This window comes from Octopus bimaculoides, chromosome 5, assembly GCF_001194135.2.
Source record: "Octopus bimaculoides isolate UCB-OBI-ISO-001 chromosome 5, ASM119413v2, whole genome shotgun sequence".
Classification (NCBI taxonomy): Eukaryota; Metazoa; Mollusca; class Cephalopoda; order Octopoda; family Octopodidae; genus Octopus; species Octopus bimaculoides.
Genome location: NC_068985.1, coordinates 118,604,874 through 118,625,731, shown reverse-complemented (window position 1 = coordinate 118,625,731; position 20,858 = coordinate 118,604,874). Strand labels below are relative to the sequence as shown.

At 37.7% G+C, this 20,858-nt stretch overlaps 1 protein-coding gene across 1 annotated transcript in view; it reads right to left on the bottom strand.

Annotated features, from left to right (window-relative positions):
• The window catches only part of LOC106882252 (tetraspanin-5), a 159,292-nt gene that overhangs the window by 14,616 nt on the left and 123,818 nt on the right, over window positions 1–20,858 (bottom strand). The window contains exons 4-8 of the mRNA XM_052967959.1: window positions 17,054–17,152; window positions 12,009–12,125; window positions 9,522–9,572; window positions 6,401–6,517; window positions 432–552 (exon numbers count right to left, since the gene is read on the bottom strand). Coding sequence (XP_052823919.1) covers window positions 475–552; window positions 6,401–6,517; window positions 9,522–9,572; window positions 12,009–12,125; window positions 17,054–17,152 — 462 coding nt within the window. The 3' untranslated portion in view covers window positions 432–474. The remainder of the gene's footprint in view (window positions 1–431; window positions 553–6,400; window positions 6,518–9,521; window positions 9,573–12,008; window positions 12,126–17,053; window positions 17,153–20,858) is intronic.

Genomic DNA, 20,858 nt, shown 5'->3' with positions numbered 1-20,858 from the left:
GAAGCCTGTCGTATATATGTATGTATGTGTGTGTATATGTTTGTGTTTGTCCCCCCCAGCATTGCTTGACAACCGATGGTGGTGTGTTTACGTCCCCGTAACTTAGCAGTTCAGCAAAAGAGGCCGATAGAATAAGTACTAGGCTTCCAAAGAATAAGTCCTGGGGTCGATCTGCTCGACTAAAAGGCGGTGCTCCAGCATGGCCGCAGTCAAATGACTGAAACAAGTAAAAGAGTAAAGAGTATCTGATCAATGCTTCACTGAAACAGTGACAAGTAAAATTTTGGAATGTCAACATCCGCATCAGCATTCACACACATACTCACAGGCGTGTGTGTGTGTGTGTGTGTGTGTGCGTGTGGAACAGAGCAGATTAACTTTCCTTCAGACATCAATTCACTCATACCAATTATTCTCACAGAGGTTCTTACATTTTTGAGGAACAGACAACTAAGAGCTGTAAGTCAACATTACTCAGAAGGTATAGTACCATAATGTTCGTTGTGCTTGGATATCACTTCGTAAGTTCTGTGCAAAACAAATACCAAGAATCTAAAAAGAAAATAAAAGGGAAATGGAAAAATTAGACATGAGACATGATAATTACAATTTCAAGAAAATTATAGGAAACTAAGGATAGAATGCAATTTGGAACTTAACCCATTAGTATTTAACCAGCCATATCAGGCACAAATATTCTCCCTTTTTTTATGTTCAAACCAGCCGGATTTGACCTCTTACACTTACCCTACAGTGTCATTGTAAAAATAAACAATCACATCGTCAAAATCTTGAAGCTATGAGGTAACGCATGATTAATTCAAAACAATACGAGTAAATAAGCATTACATTTGACAGAATAATTTGAATGCTAAAGGGTTAATACAGTTGATAATTTTTTACTTGAAAAACTCCAAAACCTGAGATTCTTTCAAATGAGAGAAGCATCACAAATAGGGTGTTAACAATACTTTTAAAAGAAATGGTGTTGTCTATAAGCATACAAAAAAAATAAAAGTGTAAAGAGGCAAAGAGATGTGTAGCCATTTTGTATAGATGACAAACTGAATTTGAGATCATCCTTACAATTTGTAGATAAAAACTCCTTCTAAAGGTGGTGTCTAAAATCTAAAAAAAAAAGGCACAAAAAACAAAAGATAACACCAATAAGCTCAATTATCTGCTGGTGCCACATAAAAAAGCATCCAGTACATTTTGTGAAGTGGTTGGTGTTAGGAAGGGCATCCAGCCATAGAAGCCAGCCAAAACAAACGACTGGAAGAACCTGATGCAGCCCTCCAACTTGCCAGCTCTAACAAAACTGTCCAACCCATGCCAGCATGGAAAAACATATGTTAAATGATGATGGTGATGAACACAAGGATTTGTTAGAGTGAAATAAACATGAAACATTCCCAAAGTGAAGTTGTTATGTGTACAAAACTGGACTAGCACTAAATTTATATAAAACTACATTTACAGTATAAAATATAAACTACATCATCTTTTAACGTCCACTCTTCCATGGATCAGACAGAATTTGTCAAAGCAAATTTTCTACAGCCAGATGGCCATCCTTTTTCCAGCCCTCACCTATGTCCAAGCATGGTAATATTTCCCATGGCCAAAGCGGCATCATCAACATGCTGGGGAAAATGCTGTGGTATTTCACGTCATTACATTCTGAGTTCAAACTCCATCGAGGTCAACTTTGCCTTTCATTTTTGGGGGTCGATAAATTAAGTACCAGTTGAACACTAGAGTCAATGAAATCAACTTACTCCTCTAAAATTGTTGGCCTTGTGCCAAAATTTGAAATCCAATATTTCTGCTGACCTGACATTTTTCATAGAAGACTGGAAACAAGCAACCTGATTCATTTACAGCCCTCACATAATATCTAGATAAGGGTACACACACATGCACACACACAGAGTTCCTTTCAGTTTCTATCTACCAAAAACCCACTTACAAGGCTTTCATCAGCATGAGACTATAGAAGATACTTCCCCAAGGTGCTATCTAGTAGGACTGAACCCAAGACCCCATGGTTGAGAACAAGCCTCTTCATCACACAACCACACCTGCAACATGAAATGAAAATGGATAATGTGCTAAGACTTGGAACCCACAACCAAGCTGCCCCATTTTATAGTTGTAAATATATATAGGCATAGGGGTGGCTGTGTAGTAAATAAATAAATTTATTAATCCAATTTACATCAAATATTTTTTTCCCCGATTACAATAAGTAAAGATTACTAAAAACATTTTTCAGAAATTGCATAAAAAAAGAGAAAAATTAGGCATGAGATATCAAATGTGGTGTGCAAGAGAGACAACTGCGCTGGTATGGTCATGTGATGCATATGGACAAGGGCAGCTGTGTAAAGAAGTGCCAATCTGTGGAGGGAACCTGTGGTAGGGGTAGACCCAGGAATACATAGGGCTAGGTGGTGAAGCATGATCTTCGAACTTTGAGCTTCACAATGGCAATAACTGAGATCTTTGGCATTATGTCGAGCTTGAAGAAGACCTATGAAGCCAAGCAAAATCAGTCATGGCAGATATTGGTGTCGCACTAATGGCACCTGTGCTGGTGGCATGTAAAAGCATCTATTACACTCTCAGAGTAGTTGGCATTAGGAAGGGCACCCAGCTGCAGAAAGCCTACCAAACCAGACTGGAGTCTGGTTCAGTCTTCCAGCTCGCCAGCCCTGGTCAAACCGTCCAACCCATGCCAGCATAAACAACAGATGTTAAATGACGATGAGGATGGATACACACACACACACGTCATGACGGTGTCATGTAAATAGAACCTATGCTGGTGACATGTAAAAAGCACCCATTACACTGTCAAAGTGGTTGGCATTAGGAAGACAACGCCAAATCAGACTGGAACTGTCTAACCCATACCAGTATGGAAAGTGGATGTTGCATGATGATGATGTATATATATCTATGTGTGCATGTCTTTATGTCTGTGTTTGTCCCCACCACTGCTTGACATCTGGTGTTGGTGTGTTAACGTCCCCATAATCTAGCAGTTCAGCAAAAGACAACCAACAAAATAAGTACTAGGCTTTAAAAAAAAAAGTCTTGCAGTCGGTTTGTTCAACTAAAACCCTTCAAGGCGGTGCTCCAACATGGCTGCAGTCAAAAGTGATTGAAACAAGATAAGAGATACCTTCATTCTGAAATCTGAAACACTTCTGGTTCCAAGGACTTTAGATAAAGGATTACCAAAATCACTTTCAATGTTCAAGGAAAATAGATGGTGGAAAATAAAAACAATGTTACTTGGGATATAATAGTTGTGATGTTAGATCATCATCATCATCGTTTAACGTCCGCTTTCCATGCTAGCATGGGTTGGACGATTTGACTGAGGACTGGTGAAACCGGATGACAACACGAGGCTCCAATCTAAATTTGGCAGAGTTTCTACAGCTGGATACCCTTCCTAACGCCAACCACTCAGAGAGTGTAGTTAGATGAATGAAAAAATTTCTTTTGATGTAAGGGGCAGACATTGCAGCATGGTTAAAAAGTTTGCTTCATAATCGCATGGTTTCAAGTTCAGTCCCACTGCGTGACATCTTTGAGAAATAGCGTGGACTGTAACTCCAGTTTGACCAATGCCTTTTGAGTGAATTTGATGGAAACTGCCCAAAGCTCATTGTGTGTGTATTTGTATATCAGTCAGAGTATGTATGTTAGCGTGAATGTGTGTGTGTGTTTATCAGAGTATATATGGTAGTGTGTGTATTTGTATATCAGTGTGTGTATGTGTATGTATTTGTATATCAGTGTTTGTATATCAGAATATGTATGTTAGTGTAAATGTGTGTTTATCAGAGTTTATATGGTAGTGTGTGTGTGTTTGAAAATCTGAGTATATATGGTAGTATGTGTGTGTGTGTGTGTATATATATATACATTAGAGAAAGAGTATGTGTGTGTGAATTAGTGTATATGTATATGTATGTGCACATTTTTATGTTTATCTCTCATAGCTTGAAAGCTGAGGTAGACTTGTTTATGAACCTGTAACTTAGCTGTTTGGTAAAAAAAAAAAAAAGAAACCAACAGAAAAACATTAAACTAAGTAAGTGCTATGGTCAATTTGATCTAATAAACACTTCATGGTGGTGCCCCAGCATGGCCACACACTCATGAGTGAAACAAGTAAAAGAATAAAAGAATATCCATGAAGATTTCTAAATAAGCTAAGGCTGGCATTTTATCCAAGTGGCTAAATCCAAGTGGTTAAATGTCAGCTTTATGCACAGCTCTTGGTGTTATTTAGTACCAGATCAGTTCTGACTATGTAGAATAATGATTAAAGGTGCATGTGACTACATTATGAGTCTTTCCCTTTTTATAAGAGAACTGAATGTGATTTGGGTAAAATTTTAACTGTTATTTCTAATAGTTTATGACCACATAGAAGCTGTCGTTGGTTCACTCTATGTGAGTCATGGCTTGTGGAGACATTTACAATCATTGTTATGAAATCTATAAAGGTCACAGAATATCAGAAGTGGTAGATGTGAGAACTAAATGTCTTCAAGTAATTTAGTATGGTCGCTCACAGTTCAATCTTATCAGAGTGTAATTTGCCTTCCATCCATCGGGTACCGATAAAATATTCCCCACCACTCTTTTTCTGGTACTTGCTGGGCCTGGAGGATGAGGGAGAGCCCATGATCTTTGCAGGCACTCTGAGAGCAATGAGGTTGATGCTTTCAACATTCTATTTAAATTGTTGCAAGTCAACACTTGCAAGAGAGACATGAGTGGTGGGAGGAAATTCCAGAGGGATGATAGTCTGGGGAAGGAAGGAATAGGCCAAGAGGTTAGAAAGAGGTTGGACACAATGAAGGTGACAAGTAGAGAACTGGGTCAAGAGTGTCTTTGTCAATTTATTCTTTTCTTGGTTTTACTTTTGATTATTTTTAGAAATATTTTGAATCATATTTCTTTTACCACTTTACTTATGAATGCTATTGCCAGCAAGTTCAATTGCCAGATATTTTATGTTGCAGTTAACCTTTTAACATTTAAACCAGTCATATCTGGCTCAAATACTCGACCTGTTTTTTGTTGAAACTGGCCAGATCCAGCCTCTCACACCTACTCTACAATGTAATTCTAAAGATAAACAAACACATCATTGAAATCTTGAAGCTATGAGATAATACCTGATTAATTCAAAACAAGGTGAATAAAAAAGCAATACATTTGACTGAGTAATCTGAATTTTAAAGGGTTAAAGTGCACAATAGAACAAGTGGACACAGGTTTAAAGATTGCTAGATCATTGGTTTGATTCCTTGACCAGGCACCAAGTTGTGTTCTTGAGCAAAGCACTTCATTTCAAGTAGCTCCAGTCCTTCTTTTGATCAGAGGGGAATGTTGACCTGCTTGCCTAGCCAGCAGAGTAGCGCCATTTGAAGGCTAAAACAATGCAAAAGCACATTGTGACAAGCAATGTATAACATTTGATAGCCTGGTCTGTCACATGGTGATGGTCATATACACATATATATAAATGCATGTGTGTGTGTATACACACACATGCAATCAATGTAAAATTCCTTACTGCTATGTAGGCAGTGGCAACACTCAATTTCTCAAGGTTTTGTTAGCTAGCAGTGATTCATTCAACTACAGCTGTAGAAATATGGGGAGAGAGAGAGAGAACACCAACAAGATGACTTGCTGTAGATACATTTCTGATTGAGGAAACGGATAGCATATTATACATAGGTAATCAGACAAATAACTAAGCCTATCTCACACTTGTTCTTCTAAATATATTATTCCTCTACTGAGTAGGACAATAACTACACACTAAGAAACAGTGATGAATGATATGAGGTACAAGGTGACAGTGTGTTGCACTCTCTACCACCCAGTCTATTATTGCACACCTATAGATGCTGGTGATAATGTCCACAGTGAGGTCAGACAAGGTGAATTTAGTAAGAGAGTAACAGTTGCTTCTTCTTATTGATTGACTAGACTTCAATGAACACCATTAATACTATTGCTACCTTCAGAAGTTGATTGGGTGTCTAACTAATTAACCAATATCTTAATGTTAACATCTCAAGAAACAGTAATAAGAGATATGAGGAAGGAACGAGTACCAAGATTGAGTGAATACCCAAACCAGATAAATACTCAAACTGGGGTGTGTGACAAAAACCAGGGAATAAACTGGCTGGATAAGCAAACTGAGGGAGTAATCAAAATGGGTGAATACCAAAACTGAGTTACTGAATTGAATAAGTAAGAAAAAAATGAATGAGTAATTAAACCGAGAGTACCAAAAACTGGATGAATACCATAAATCAATTGCTTGATGAAGTTGAAAAACTTTCTCATTTACCTGTAATAATGCAATGCCTACAAGTACTCCTGCTACAGGAATGAGGTTAGCTTCTAACCATTGTTCACCAGCTGGGATACAACCCAAAGTCCAAATTATTCGATCTTTATCAATCTCCTACAAAAAATGGGAAAGCATAGAAATTAAACAGGAAAAGAAAAATGGATACAAAACTATTAACAATCTCTGCTGAATTGTGTTCACTCTTTAACTCTACTACAACAATAGTCTCCGTTCTTCTGGAGTTGTTGTTCTGTTTATCAGCATCAACCTCTGTAACACAAGTTAATGAGAGAATGTTTACATGGTTACTGGACTTGCAAGAAATAACAGCCAAATCTTCATCAAATCCCACCCTAGAATCTAAAAAATGTGACTGTAAGTCGGTAAATAATTGTCTTAGATGCATCATCATCATCATCATCGTTTAACGTCCGCTTTCCATGCTAGCATGGGTTGGACGATTTGACTGAGGACTGGTGAAACCAGATGGCTACACCAGGCTCCAATCTGATTTGGCAGAGTTTCTACAGCTGGATGCCCTTCCTAACGCCAACCACCCCGAGAGTGGCTTTTACTTCTGCTTTTCTATGCAGGCATGAGCTAGATGAGACTGCTTAAGACAATATTTATTAGCATGGTGCACTTCCTTATGCTAACCATTTATTTCTAAGCTAAGTATTTTATTCCATGTATTCATATATTGAACCCCTTGAGTTGCCAGGATTTTTTGTTCAAATTAGACACAAACAATGACATCACTGCACAAGTGGTATCAATGCAAAGACATGCAGTGACATATCCACACTTTTGCTTGTCTTACATCTGTTTTTCTATACTGGGCAGACACTCTTCTTGTCCCTAACATTGACCTATTTTTCAGGTATGATTTTTTTTTTTAGTCCACTTACTTTAAAAAGCACAGAGCTATTACATATATTTTTTTGTTTTGATTTTTTTTGTTTGTTTTGACAAAGAATGCCAACAAACAACACTATCTTCAGCTAAACCCTCTCATCATCGTTTTAACGTCCACTTTTCCATGCTTACATGGGTTAGACAGAGTTTATTGAGGCAGGTTTTCTGTGGTGGAATGCTCTTCTTGTTACCAAACAAGGTAATATTTCCCCTTGGCCAAAGATGTTTTGCCACCAACAGAACTGCACACACAAGGCATTGGTATCCCCGTAACTATCATAGAATACACTTGCCCAAGCTGCCACACTCTCCAAAAGATAAATATCAGCTATGTACTGAGGTCAGTTTGCTTTACCATTACTAAATCCATTACCTAAAGTAGTGCTTTGAGAGAAGATTTTGTGGACAAGAAATGGAGAAAATATGAGGGAATGCAGCATACATTTTATATGACTACATAGAGTCATTATAGAAATTTCTTCAGTTTACACTCAACACAATGAAGTAATGTCACGGTCTTCAATTAGAAGAAATCAGAGACTAGGACCAAATACAAAAGCAGTGAATGTTTCTGTGCTTTGGAGTGAAAAACAGAGCAACGAATACTGCTTCTATTTTCATGTACATGCTAATAATACAGACCCCCATCACTAGCTTACCAATTCTATCTAAAGAATTTTAGTAACACACACACACACACACATATATATATATATATACATACATACATACATACAGAGTCCAGTGAATATATTGTCTAAATTACGCAAAATTGAAAATAACACTGACATCTCATTTTCACAGATATGTTTACCAAAATTACATAAAAATATTTTGAAATACTAAAAAGTAAATTTATTCAATAAAATTGTCATTTGCTTCAACCACAGCCTCCGGACAACTTCGGAATCTCCTGCAATTCATCTGGACGGTCTTCTTGTTTAAGTTGGTGAATGCTGCCATAATCCTTGCTTTCTGTTCATCTTTGGTGTTACAAGGGGTTTTGTTGGTGTCTCTCACTCAGCTTAATTATCTGGGGAGTAAGGTAGCCAGACATTAGGGGTGATGTGGTCACAGAAATTGTCTGACAGCCATGACTGGGTTCTCCGTCTTGTGTGGCATGGTGCAGAGTCCTATTGCCAGACATAGGGTCTTCCAGCAGTCACCCTCTGGATCACGGGCAGCATTACCACCACCAGGCACTTGATGTAGGCCTTCATGTTGAGTCTGAGGCCATGTGGGAAGATGAATGGAGGCAAAACGTTGCCATTACTAGTGTTTGATTTTTATCACTCTTGGTACATGTTTTGGGAACATGGTAAGCCAACAGTTGTTCTGTGTGATCACCATCTATTCGTACTGGAGCTTCCGGCACAAATGACAAGCCAGTACAGCATGTCATTTCCAAATTTCTGGCAGAGTGAATTGCATCATGGTGCTGTTTTTCTCACAGACGGTGCCCAACTGACCCTACTATACTGTGTAGTCAAAAAAAAATCAAAAACAAACAATGTGCATGAGCAAAATAAAAAATATAAAATGGCGATAATTTACCTATCGCACCTTGTATATATAGATGGAGTTTGAAGTTTATGAAGTTAAAAGGAAACAATTTTGCTCTGAATTCACTTTGTGCTTGTATTTTGTCATGTATTTTTCTCGACATATTTAATTTATTTATTGTACAGCTACAACAAAGATTACAGCCAATCAGTTGAGCAACATGATCTGGTACTGCACTCCACTATTGACCAAGAACTAGTGAAATGATTTTAGCAAGGATTTTTCTTAAACAAGGGATATAACTCTACTTGCCTTGGTCAACAGCGAGATGGATACAGAAAATACCCCACCACCACCACCACTTTCTCCTAACCAAGCTTCTTCTAACAATACTTATTTCAAGAACTACAAGAAAATACAGTGTTTGTTTATTTCACGAGTAAAAGTGGTGGTGGTGATGGTAGTTATAATGATGATATTTTCAGTTGAAATATTCTAAATCAATGACTAATTAACCCTATTGACTTCAATTAGGTGAATTTTCTCTTCAGGCCTTACTTAAAGGAAGTTAATGCATTTAAAATGAAATGGCTGCTTTTTGGGGGGGAACTTTATTTATATTCTACAGTACTCGCCAAGTTACCTCTAATTTAACTGCAAAGCTAGTATATGAAATCAAAAACAAAGGAAAGATACTTACATGTTCTGTTTTCATCATATCATAACCACATTGCTTGTTAATTATCACTGACTGAAGAGACAGAATGAAGTGGTTAAACATTAATTAACTGAAGTATGCTTGATCATTTATATAAGAAATACATTATATAGCAGTGAAACAGGTAATGAGTGGAGATAAACTTGTAGCATTAAAGGGTGACATTAAACCTTTTGCTACCAAGCTACAAGACCACCCTTCGTGCTAGGATACAAACTTTGTTTTAAAGTGGGCTAAATTAGAAGTGGCCATCAGAATTCTATGTTAAATTATGTTCCAAACATTTGTCTAATAGTGACAGTTATTCCACGAAATTCTTCATTCATTATTTGCAATATTAATTGAAACAACGGCAGTGTATTTTAACAGAAATATGTAATAAAAGGGCTAAATTAAAATGTTCCATCAAAATTTCTTGTTCCAAACACTGGTTTATTAATGACAAAGTTATATTACTAAATTCTTCACAATTTTCAAAATTAATTCAAATAAAAAGCAGTGTATTTCAACAGAAAGCTGTGTTGGATGTGAAGTTTTAATGAAAGAAAAAGTAAACAGAGAAAATGGTAGGCAATTCAAGACATTGACCAAGTATAGCAAAGAGATTACTGCATCAGATTGGAGACACAATGCAGATGGGTGTTGTACAAGATGAAGAAATATCATAAGTTAGTATCAGAAATTATATGCTGTAGAAGTGGACCAACTAAGAAAAAGCAGGAAAGAAGTAATTAGGACTGGTCTGAAAATATTTAGTCTCACAGATGAGGAAATCATTTTTGTGGCAGGCTGATAGAAAAGGGTCAGGTTAAGTGGGGTTTTTCTTTGCTTTTTAATTCTTACCATTTAGAGAGAAGAAAAAAGCAGTGCGTCCACAGCCTTCACAAATCCAGTGAGATTGGAAAAGCTGATGTACATACTGCCATGCCTAAGTGTTTGCTCTGTGTTTTTAAACTATAAATTGATATTTGATATTTTATGTATTTAAGGTATTATAAAAAAAAAAAAAAAAGGAAAGAAAAAGTACATTGGAGAATGGAATGTTCATTTCAAGGTGAAATTAATTCAATTTTCACATTTACTGATAACAATCTAGATTAACTTTTAAGATGTTGTAAATAGGATATATAGGATTGGCACACAAATTTTATAAGCATGTACACCACTACAATGTATCCAGATATATATGGTATTGGAGTAGCAATTCAAAGTTCTTAAGTTCAAATCCAGTGTCTACATGTGTTTTGTTCTGCGTGCCTCATTCAATTCACTTTAACTGTTGGCACCATGATACCAGACTACTTGGATGAATTATTTACAACACATTTATGCCTTATAAAAGAGGAAATTTACCTCTTGAACCAATGAACAAACCTCTATACCTCCTTAAACTTCTAAAAATAGTAGTTAAATTTCTCTGAAATCACAACCTAGTATTATTAATGATCAGAGACCAACTCCATCAGAGCTGAGCTGTAGCTAAACAACAGCAAACAATGATAAAGTTGACACCACACTAGACCAGAGGGAAAAACCTATTTGAAACAATGGATTAATCGCAATACTAATGGTTTATTGCCCAAAATAACTGAAAGAACAGAAACTTAAATCTACTACATGGCAGGCCTAGGAAGACCTGGGATGAGGTGGTGAAGCATGACCTCAGAACATTAGGCCTCACCGAGGCAATGACTTGTGACCGTGACCTTTGGAAATATGCTGTGTGTGAGAAGACCCGGCAGGCCAAGTGAGACCAAAATCCAAGGCCTCTGCCAGGGATGTAGCCAGCCTATTTACGCGTAACATTCCTTTATTGGACACTAAACTCCGCTTGCGAAGACATGGTGAGGCAAGTGAAATCGAAATCGAACTAAATTTGTGGGAACATTGAACTCGGCTTGCGAAAACCTGTTGGGGCAAGCGAAATTGTGTTGGCACCTGTACCAGTGGAGCACTAAGAGCACCGTCTGAGTGCGATCATTGCCAGAGTGACTGCCTGACTGATGGAGTTTATTGAGGCAAATTTTCTACTAATGCCAACTTTCATCTGTTTGCTTTGATAAGTCAGTCAAAATTATAATAAACATTAGATTCAGCATTTGTATAAAGTGCTTTACTCAATCAATTCTTGCTGATTTGTATCCACATACAAACACTCATTTGTGATACTATATGGGGATAGTGGAATGGCAGACTTAATGCCTTGAGGTATTCATTTAAATTCCTTTATATTTTGCATTCAAATCACCTGGCTCTGAGAGAGTCATTAGAAGAGAGCCTAAGCATTTGAAACAGGTCCTTAGTGTCGAGGATAACTCCCTTCTCTCGTAGATTCATAAAAATAAAGGAGTTCCATCAAATGATTATATACATTTCTGATAAATGCGTAGCCTTGTGCCAAAATCAGAAACTGTTACATACACTCACAAACACACACACACACGCAAAGTAAAGCTTCCTCCGACCTACCTCTGTGGGTTTACAGCAAGAAAAAGGAACTCCACAAGCTTCTCTGCCAGGTGAAGAACAATTGAAATACATGTTAAGTTCCCAATCCTTATATGTCTCAACTCCACAGCATTGTAACTGAAATAATAAATTGTAATGGATAGGTTAGAAAGACAAAAAGAGGAAAAAAAAGCTCCAAATAAAATTGTAGCACAAACTGAAGTATCATACAACACAGTTTAAACTATTGTTCTCAATCTGAGAATCTGTGGTGGTGGAGGATAACAAGGAGTCATTTTTTTTTTTTATGTCCATTTGTTACCCAGTGCTGGCATGGATGAGATGAAACTTTATTAAGATGGATTTTTATGGCTGTATGCTTTTCCTGTTGCCAACCCTAACAAGGTTTTTGAAGTAAGGTACTTTTTTCAATCCAACCAGTTGTTACATGTCCGCTGAATGATAGAGTATTTTTCTCACTTGCGAAAGTAAATGTCACTGCCTTTCACTTAGGTGTTAATGGCAGCATGCTGAATTGACATTTACACACACATGTATGAAGGTGCATGGCCTGGTGATTAGGGCATTGCATTCATGATTGTAAGATTGTGGTGTTAATTCCCATGCTGGATGTTGTGTTGTGTTCTTGAGCAAAAGACACTCCATTTCCTGTTGCCCCAGTCCATTCAGCTGAAAACAGCTAGCAAGTTAACCCTGCAATCAATGGACTGGCATTTCATTCAGGGAGAAGTATTGGAACCAGCCTTATGGGTCTCGAGGTTGATGACAAACCTAAGGAGAAGAACACCCATATATAAGGTACGTTCCTTTGCAGTTTCCACCTACCAATTCCACTTACAAGGCATGCATTGACCCAGGGTTATAGTATCCAGAGCCAATAAACATTTCATTCACTAACAATCATAGTGTATAAAATAATTTAAGGGAGATACTGAAGGGGGTAGTGTCTGCTAATAGTTAGACATGAGGTAAAAATTATATTAAGTACTGTCACTTTGTCAAAAAAATTGTTGATTTGAACGAATTCACTTATACTACATTATGTCCACACTTACCGTTTGCCTCTCTCCAGTTTGTAGCCCACAGCTTGACCAAAATTTTGATCTACTGGAAGCTGTCAGTCACTTACCCTATCTTGAATGTCTTACTTCTCTGGGCATTGATGACATACTAAAGCATTAACGACTACCAAGCTAACTTAGTAGACGCTCACAAGATTACCCCCCCCCACCGGCTGTCAAGCTGTCAGGACACAACATCCTTAAAATGTTCATGCTTCTTGAAATCCATCAACACTATTTTCTGTACTTTTCCCTCTTTATGACTCTTTTACAGTTCACATTTCTGTTGTTTTGCATTTTATTCATGTAATGTGCCTACACTTTTGGTTATCATTGTTTTCTTTACTTGATTTATTGCTTTCTATCCCCTCTTTTATTCTTTTACTGAAAAGTTATAAGTATTTGACTAGAGCATACAATAAGCTCATTATTATATAATTATTATTAAGGCAGCAAACTGGCAGAATTGATAGCACATCGGACAAAATACTTCGTCTGCCTTCCATTCCGATTTCGAATGCTGCCAAAGTCTATTTGGCCTTTGATCCTTTCAAAGTCAATGAAATAAGAACCAGTTGCGTACTGGGATCAATGTGATTGACTAGACCCCTCCCCCCAAAATTTCAAGCCTTGTGCCTTGAGTAGAAAAAATTATTATTGAGTGAAAGAGCAGCACATGCCATCAAAGTGGCACTGGGGTACAAATATATGAAGCCCAATATATCCATCATGATACCTGTTTAATAAGGATTAGGATAATGAAATAGCTGAAGTATTCCATAGGACAATGACATTCCGGAGCTACTCATACCAAGCATATGAACAGCATATGAAATTGCAAGTGGGGCCCAGTTAGAATCTTTTTTAGGTCAAGTACTCTACCTCACTCAAAAGGTGAGCTGGCAGAATTGTTAGCACGCTGGGCAAAACACCTAGCAGTATTTCGTCCCTCTTTATGTCCCGAGTTTAAATTCCGTCATGGTTGACTTTACCTTTCATCCTTTCGGGGTCAATAAATTAAATACCAGTGAAATACCAAGTGAAATCGTGATGGCACCTGTACCAGTGGAGCACTAACAGCACCGTCCGATCGCAATCGTTGCCAGACTAGCTGTCTGGCTTCCGTTCTGGTGGCACATAAATAGCACCAGCATGACAGTTACTAACGTCGCCTTCCTGGCATGTGAAAAGACATTCGAGCGAGATCGTTGCCAGTGCCGATGGACTGGCTCCTGTGCAGGTGACACATAAAATACACCATTTCGAGCGTGGCTGTTGCCAGTAAGACATTCGAGCGAGATCGTTGCCAATATCGCTGGACTGGCTCCTGTGCAGGTGGCACGTAAGATACACCATTTCGAGCGTGGCTGTTGCTAGTACCGCCTGACTGGCCCTCGTGCTGGTGGCACGTAAAAGCACCCACTACACTCTCGGAGTAGTTGGCGTTAGGAAGGGCATCCAGCTGTAGAAACTCCGCCAAATCAGATTGGAGCCTGGTATCGCCTCCTGGTCCAACAGTCTTCAGTCAAATCGTCCAACCCATGCTAGCATGCAAAGCGAACGTTAAACGACGACGATGTTGATGATGATATATATATATCACTGGTGCCAATGTAATCGATTGCCCCCCCCTCCCCAAATTGTTGCCTTTGTGGAAAAAATTTGAAATCATTATCGTTATTATTATTATTATTTATTATTATTATTATTATTATTAAGCCGGTGAGCTGCCAGAATCGTTAGCATGCTGGATGAAATGCTTAATGGTATTTCACCCATCGCTACATGCTGAGGTCAAATTCTGCTGAGATCAGCTTTGCCTTTCATCCTTTTGGGGTCAACGAAATAAGTACCAGTCAAGTGTTGGGGTCAATGTAACCAACTAGTCCTTACCCCAAATTTCAGGCCTTGTGCCTATAGTAGAAAGGGTTGTTATTATTATTATAATTTAGTATATACAATAGTCAGTGATGGTCTGCATGGCAATGGTGATTCAGATAGGCAAATTAGTGGTTATAAACAACAGAACAAAAGTATACAAAGTCAATACATTACTCTGCAAGGATAAGGAAGTAACAATGCTGTGTATGAGTAGGTGTGAAAATTAACATTTTATAGAATAAATCACAGAGAAATTACATGCTCTTCATACTGGCCAGAATAATTAAAATACTATTAACTACAAATAAAAAGTCACTGACTAATATCGTCTTTTCATCACTGCTTAATTATTTCTAATTGAGTTTTTAATGCTCACTTTTGCATTAAAAATAGGCTAGCACTAACTTGTTTATTGTTTTTAATGTGGATGCAAGAGCTTTTAAGTAAAGGAGCAGACATGGCTATGTGGTTAAGGAGTTCATTCTGTAACCATGTGGCTCCAAGTCCGAATCTTACTGCATGGCACACTGGTCAGCCCAAGACCATCAATCTATCATAGCCTCAAGCTAACTAATACTTTTTTGAATGAAGTTTGGTAAATGGAAAATGTGTATCATCATCATTTAATGTCCGTTGTTCCATTCTGGCATGGGTTGGACAGCTTGACTGGGCAGGCACGCTGAAGCCTGTGCCAGGCTACAGTCTGATTTGGCATGGTTTTCTATGGCTGGACGACCTTCCTAACGTCAACCACTCCAACAGCGTAATGGGTGATTTTACGTGTCACCAGCACAGGCGCCATTTGTGTAACACTAGTATCTGCCATAACTGCGATTTTGCTCGGCTTTATAGGCCCTTCCTAACACCAACTGCTTTACAGAGTGTACGGAGTGCTTTTTTTTTTTCTTGCATCACAGGCACCAGTGAGGTTGCCAAGTAACTTATAAGACAGAAAAAAGAACAGGAAAAAAGCCGACATGATTAAGTGTTAGGCAGAGTATTTGGGGAGGTAGTTATATATTCTTTTACTTGTTTCAGTCATTTGACTGCGGCCATGCTGGAGCACCACCTTTAGTTGAACAAATCTACCCCAAGACTTATTCTTTGTAAGCCTAGTACTTATTGTTTCAGTCTCTTTTGTCGAACCACTAAGTTACAGGGACTTAAACACACCATCGGTTGTCAAGCAATGATAAGGAGACAAACACAGACACACAAACATATACATATATATTTTTGTATGTGTAACGTAATAGTTTAGAAAAAAATCCCATTGGTTTCATATCTAGCGTGAACTAGACATTTCTTCAGTCTCTCTAAATGTTAACCGTTCTCTGCAAAGTATGTTTTTTTAAACACAAGAACGTCGGTGATAGTTCAAGAAATATTCCTCTTAAAAAATTATGTCTGGGCAAGTTGTCTTCCTTTGCTTGAAAGCTAGGTCTTCCAATTTTGAAGTAATAATTTGTGAAAATGTGGGCAACTCCCCACGGCTTCCATCCTGGAGTTTAGGTAGCCTCCTGGCTCATGTGAGTTCATGAGGATAATATATCTTTCTGCCATACACAATTTACAGTCTAGTTCCATTGTGATAGGGTCCACAAGTTTCCAGTAATTTCCACCTGATGTTCAAGGGTGTATGATCGTCCTTTAGGCGCCATATGTATGCTGCGAGTGTTCTTGTGTTGCGCCTCTCCGGGACATAACTTTATTCAGCTTATCGAACTCTGATATGGGAAAAATTTACAACCTTTTATGTCAATAAACCACTATTGTTCCTGAAAGTTGTTTTTTATACCTTCTGTGGACTGCTCAAAGCTTACTAACTTCCTATGACTTGATCCTTGGATCCTACCTTTACTCATTTCTTAATTGGCATCATACGAATGTATTATTTTACCATAATTGAAGATATGAATCCACATTTTCAGAGTTTAAAAAAGTAACTAAGCATATTCTATGGACAGAAAATTTAAACTGGAGAATCACTTTTCATGCACTGTATCAATACTATACATATCACGTTAATCCTTCAGGAATGTTTCTACTAGTTTATTCATGAAAACAAAGAGATATCTTGAACAAAGGATCTAGAATACTTACCCAGCCTCTCTGGACCCAGTCAATTAGATTTTGTAAATCTTCATCTTTTCGATAAGAAATAATCATTTTCCTTACTTGATCTTCTATCTGTGATTTTACCTACAAACGAATTGAAATCATTATCATTATCATTGTCACCATTATCTTCACCACTAGCAACCTCATCATTATAACTTCAATGTACATTTTGTTTCCAAGCAGGTTTGTCAGACCATACCAAAACATTCTTCAACGTTCTCTGACTTGATGTATCTCCACTTCTGATGCTTTTGCTGTGCAGCAGTTCACTTACACATTTGGTATATATTTATATCACAGCACAAGCATGGCTATGTGTTGCAAGTTCAGTTCCACTGCATGGTACCTCTTCTAATATTGTGCTGGACCAACCAATATTTAGTAAACAAATTCAGAAGATAGACTGTATTAGAGCCGCACGTGTGTGTGTGTGTGTGTGTGTGTGTGTGTGTGTGTGTGTGTGTGTGTGTGTGTGTGTTTCATGCAAAAGTATTTAATAACTTTTCAACATTTATCAGAAATATTAGTTTCAAATTTTGGCACCAGGCCAGCAATTTTGGGGGAGGGGTAAGTTGATTACATCAGCCCCAGTACTCAACTGGTACCTATTTTATCGACCCCAAAAGGATGAAAGGCAAAGCCTATCTCAGCAGTTATGTGCTTCATCCAGATTGCTAACAACTCTGCCAGCTCTTTCAAACGTTAGCACACTGGGCGAAATACTTGGCAGTATTTTGTCTGTCTTTACGTTCTGAGTTCAAATTCCATCGAGGTCGACTTTGCCTTTCATCTTTTCAGGGTCGATAAATTAAGCACCAGTTGCATACTGGTACTGGGCTCAATCTAATCGGCTGGTCCCTTCCCCAAAATTTTCGGGCCTTGTGCCTAGAGAAGAAAAGAATTCTGCTAGCTCTTTGCTTTACACAACTGATAATATTAAGTTTAGAACATGCTAGTTTTGATAACAATAACCAGTTGAAAAAATTATCCATAATTAAAGTGGTGTGTGTGTGTGTGTGTGTGTGTGTGCGCGCGCGCGCGCACGTGCGTGTTGATCTGGTGAATATCTGTAAGCAACGATACTATCAGTCCCTAACTAAGATACAAACAAAATATATGAAGGACTGTAAATAAATCAGTTACACTAGAGTCAATGCAGCCACTTTCCTTGCTAGAAACAACAACCAATTACACACACAATAGAGAATGCAATCCTAGATATATAATGTTTGAAGAAAAAGACAGGATGGCCATGAGCGGAATGCCTTTCTGCGAGACTTGGAAATAAACAACAACAACAACAATACTGACCTCTTCTACTAAACTTTGCAGATGCACAGATTTGGGCAAGTAGAGAACTTTTAATTTTTTTTTTTTTTTTTAAGTATATAATAAGGTCCAACTTATGCCAGCATGGAAAATGGGGATTAAATGTTGATGATGAAGACAACAACGAAAGTATGGGAATATAAATGTATTGGCACTGAACAAGATTTGTATAACTATTCATTATGTTTCCATCTCCAAATATTCCATTATATAATCAAATGAGATATTTAACCCAGTAATAATTAATGAAAAAGTTAAAAGAGAGTAGGGAGATATTCTTTCTTTCTATAGGTGTGGTCAGTGTAAAAAGTACATGGCCAAGTGGTTTAGCGTATTGCACTTACAATCAATATGGTCATCTGTTCAATTTCTAGATCAGTCACTTTGAGCAAAGCATTTTTTATTTCATTTTACCCCACTCTACTCAGCTGAAAGTGAGCACCAGCACAATGCTGGCACAGTCCTCTCCCCACTCCCATTCCCACATCTTGGATGTTGGAATGTGACAACAGGATGCAGCTTTTCGGATGCTGGTGTTTTGGTGTGGCTGACTGAACATTGAACTTGTTTTGGTGACAGTACTTTTTGGCACCAGAGGCACACACACACACACACACACACACACACACACACACACACACACACACACACACACACACACACACACACACACACACACACACACACAAACATGCAAGCAAACAAACAAAAATAAACATATACAGATGTGTGAGAGAGAGAGAGACAGGCAGACAGACATTACAATTCATTAACTGAACATGAGTGACATTAACACTTTCCCTCTCCTCATACATATAAACAGAGAGAGAAAAATCAGATGGAGAGAGAAAGAGAGAGAGAGAGAATGCGAGGATGGGGAGAGAATGAGCAAAACCATTTAATGTTAAATAAAGTCAGCACTGCATCAAGGATGCCAAAACAGGGAGACAAAAACAACTGCAAGCAAACCATCTCTTACACCTTGGTTGTAATGCTGGATCAAGTATAGGAGGGCTGGAAGGCTATCTAAGTCTGCTAGTGAATTACATAGGCACCTAAAACAATAAGTAAAAGCATAGAACACATTAAAAAAAAAAACTCATGCTCATTTGTGAGTGATGGCTGGGCTGTTTATGTGTGGTCAGAAATTGAATAGGTTTTTTACACTGACTATTGTATCACTAACAGAAATCGCTTGTGTTGCTATGTAAACAATTGTGTGAAAGTATTTCTATTGCTTTGCGGCTTTCACATAACTGGTTTTTGTTTTTATGTATTGCCCATAACTAAGCCAGCATGTATATCCAAATAAACTGATAAAAGGACAAAATTTTCAATAACAAAGAAAAAAATAAATAAATAAAGGTATAGTAATCATTAATAAAACAATTTGGACTTTCTAACTTCATTAATTTGAAATACCTGAGCAGGCAGATGAAGTAATCAATAAAATCAGAGGTATATAACTTTTTTATTTATTTATTTTTTATGGGAGATCAATGGTTGGGTATGTTAATTGGGGGGAGTGGGGATCTCTCTCTCTCTCTCTCTCTCTCTCTCATATATATATATATATATATATATATTTAACTATTGCATAATTATGCTCTATTTTGAGAAAACACACAACTCTGCTGCTTGCTTCAGGTCTGTGTGTGTGGTTGATAAGTTTCACATCCACTTCATGGTTGAGTGGTTGATAATAAATGATGGCAGCCAGCTTAAAAAAAACAACAACAAAAAAACTGCTTCAGTAATATGCAAATGACAAAATAGAAACCACTTCTAGTAGAAGTGGTGGTGGTGGTGGTGGTGGTAAGAGTAGTGAGCATGCACATGTAAGTGAATTTCATGTACCTGTAAGCGAAAGTGATTGCATAAATGGAAGTGTGTGTGTGTGTGAGAGAGAGAGAGAGAGAGAGAGAGAGCAAGAGAGAGTGCGTGTGACCACAAGTAATCATGTATACACAGCAGTGAGCAAGCACCCAAGTAAACAACACATAAGTGATGGTTTCACATGTAAGCAAGCATGCATGTGGAGTGGGCAAACTTGTAGGAAAGTCTGCATGTTTGACTGTGCATGTGTGCTGGAATGCACATCTAAGTGAGCATGTGTTATTGTTTCACACTCATTTCTGCACTTGCCGATGCCTGTATGATATTATTTGAACATTTGTCAATGTGAGATTAAGAAAGTATCAAGGAGGGCCACTGCCAAGAATTGAACCATACATTGTTCTAACTGCTGAGTAAACATGCTATCATTTACAACAACTTACACAATGAAGAGATAGTTATTGTTTGTTTGTTTGTTTTGTGTATAATACATAAAAGTACAGAATATATATATATATATATATATATATATATATATATATATGTTTATATAATTATAAACTATGGTTTAAACAATAAATTACCTGCCTCTGGATACCCTCTAACGAAGACGGTACCCATA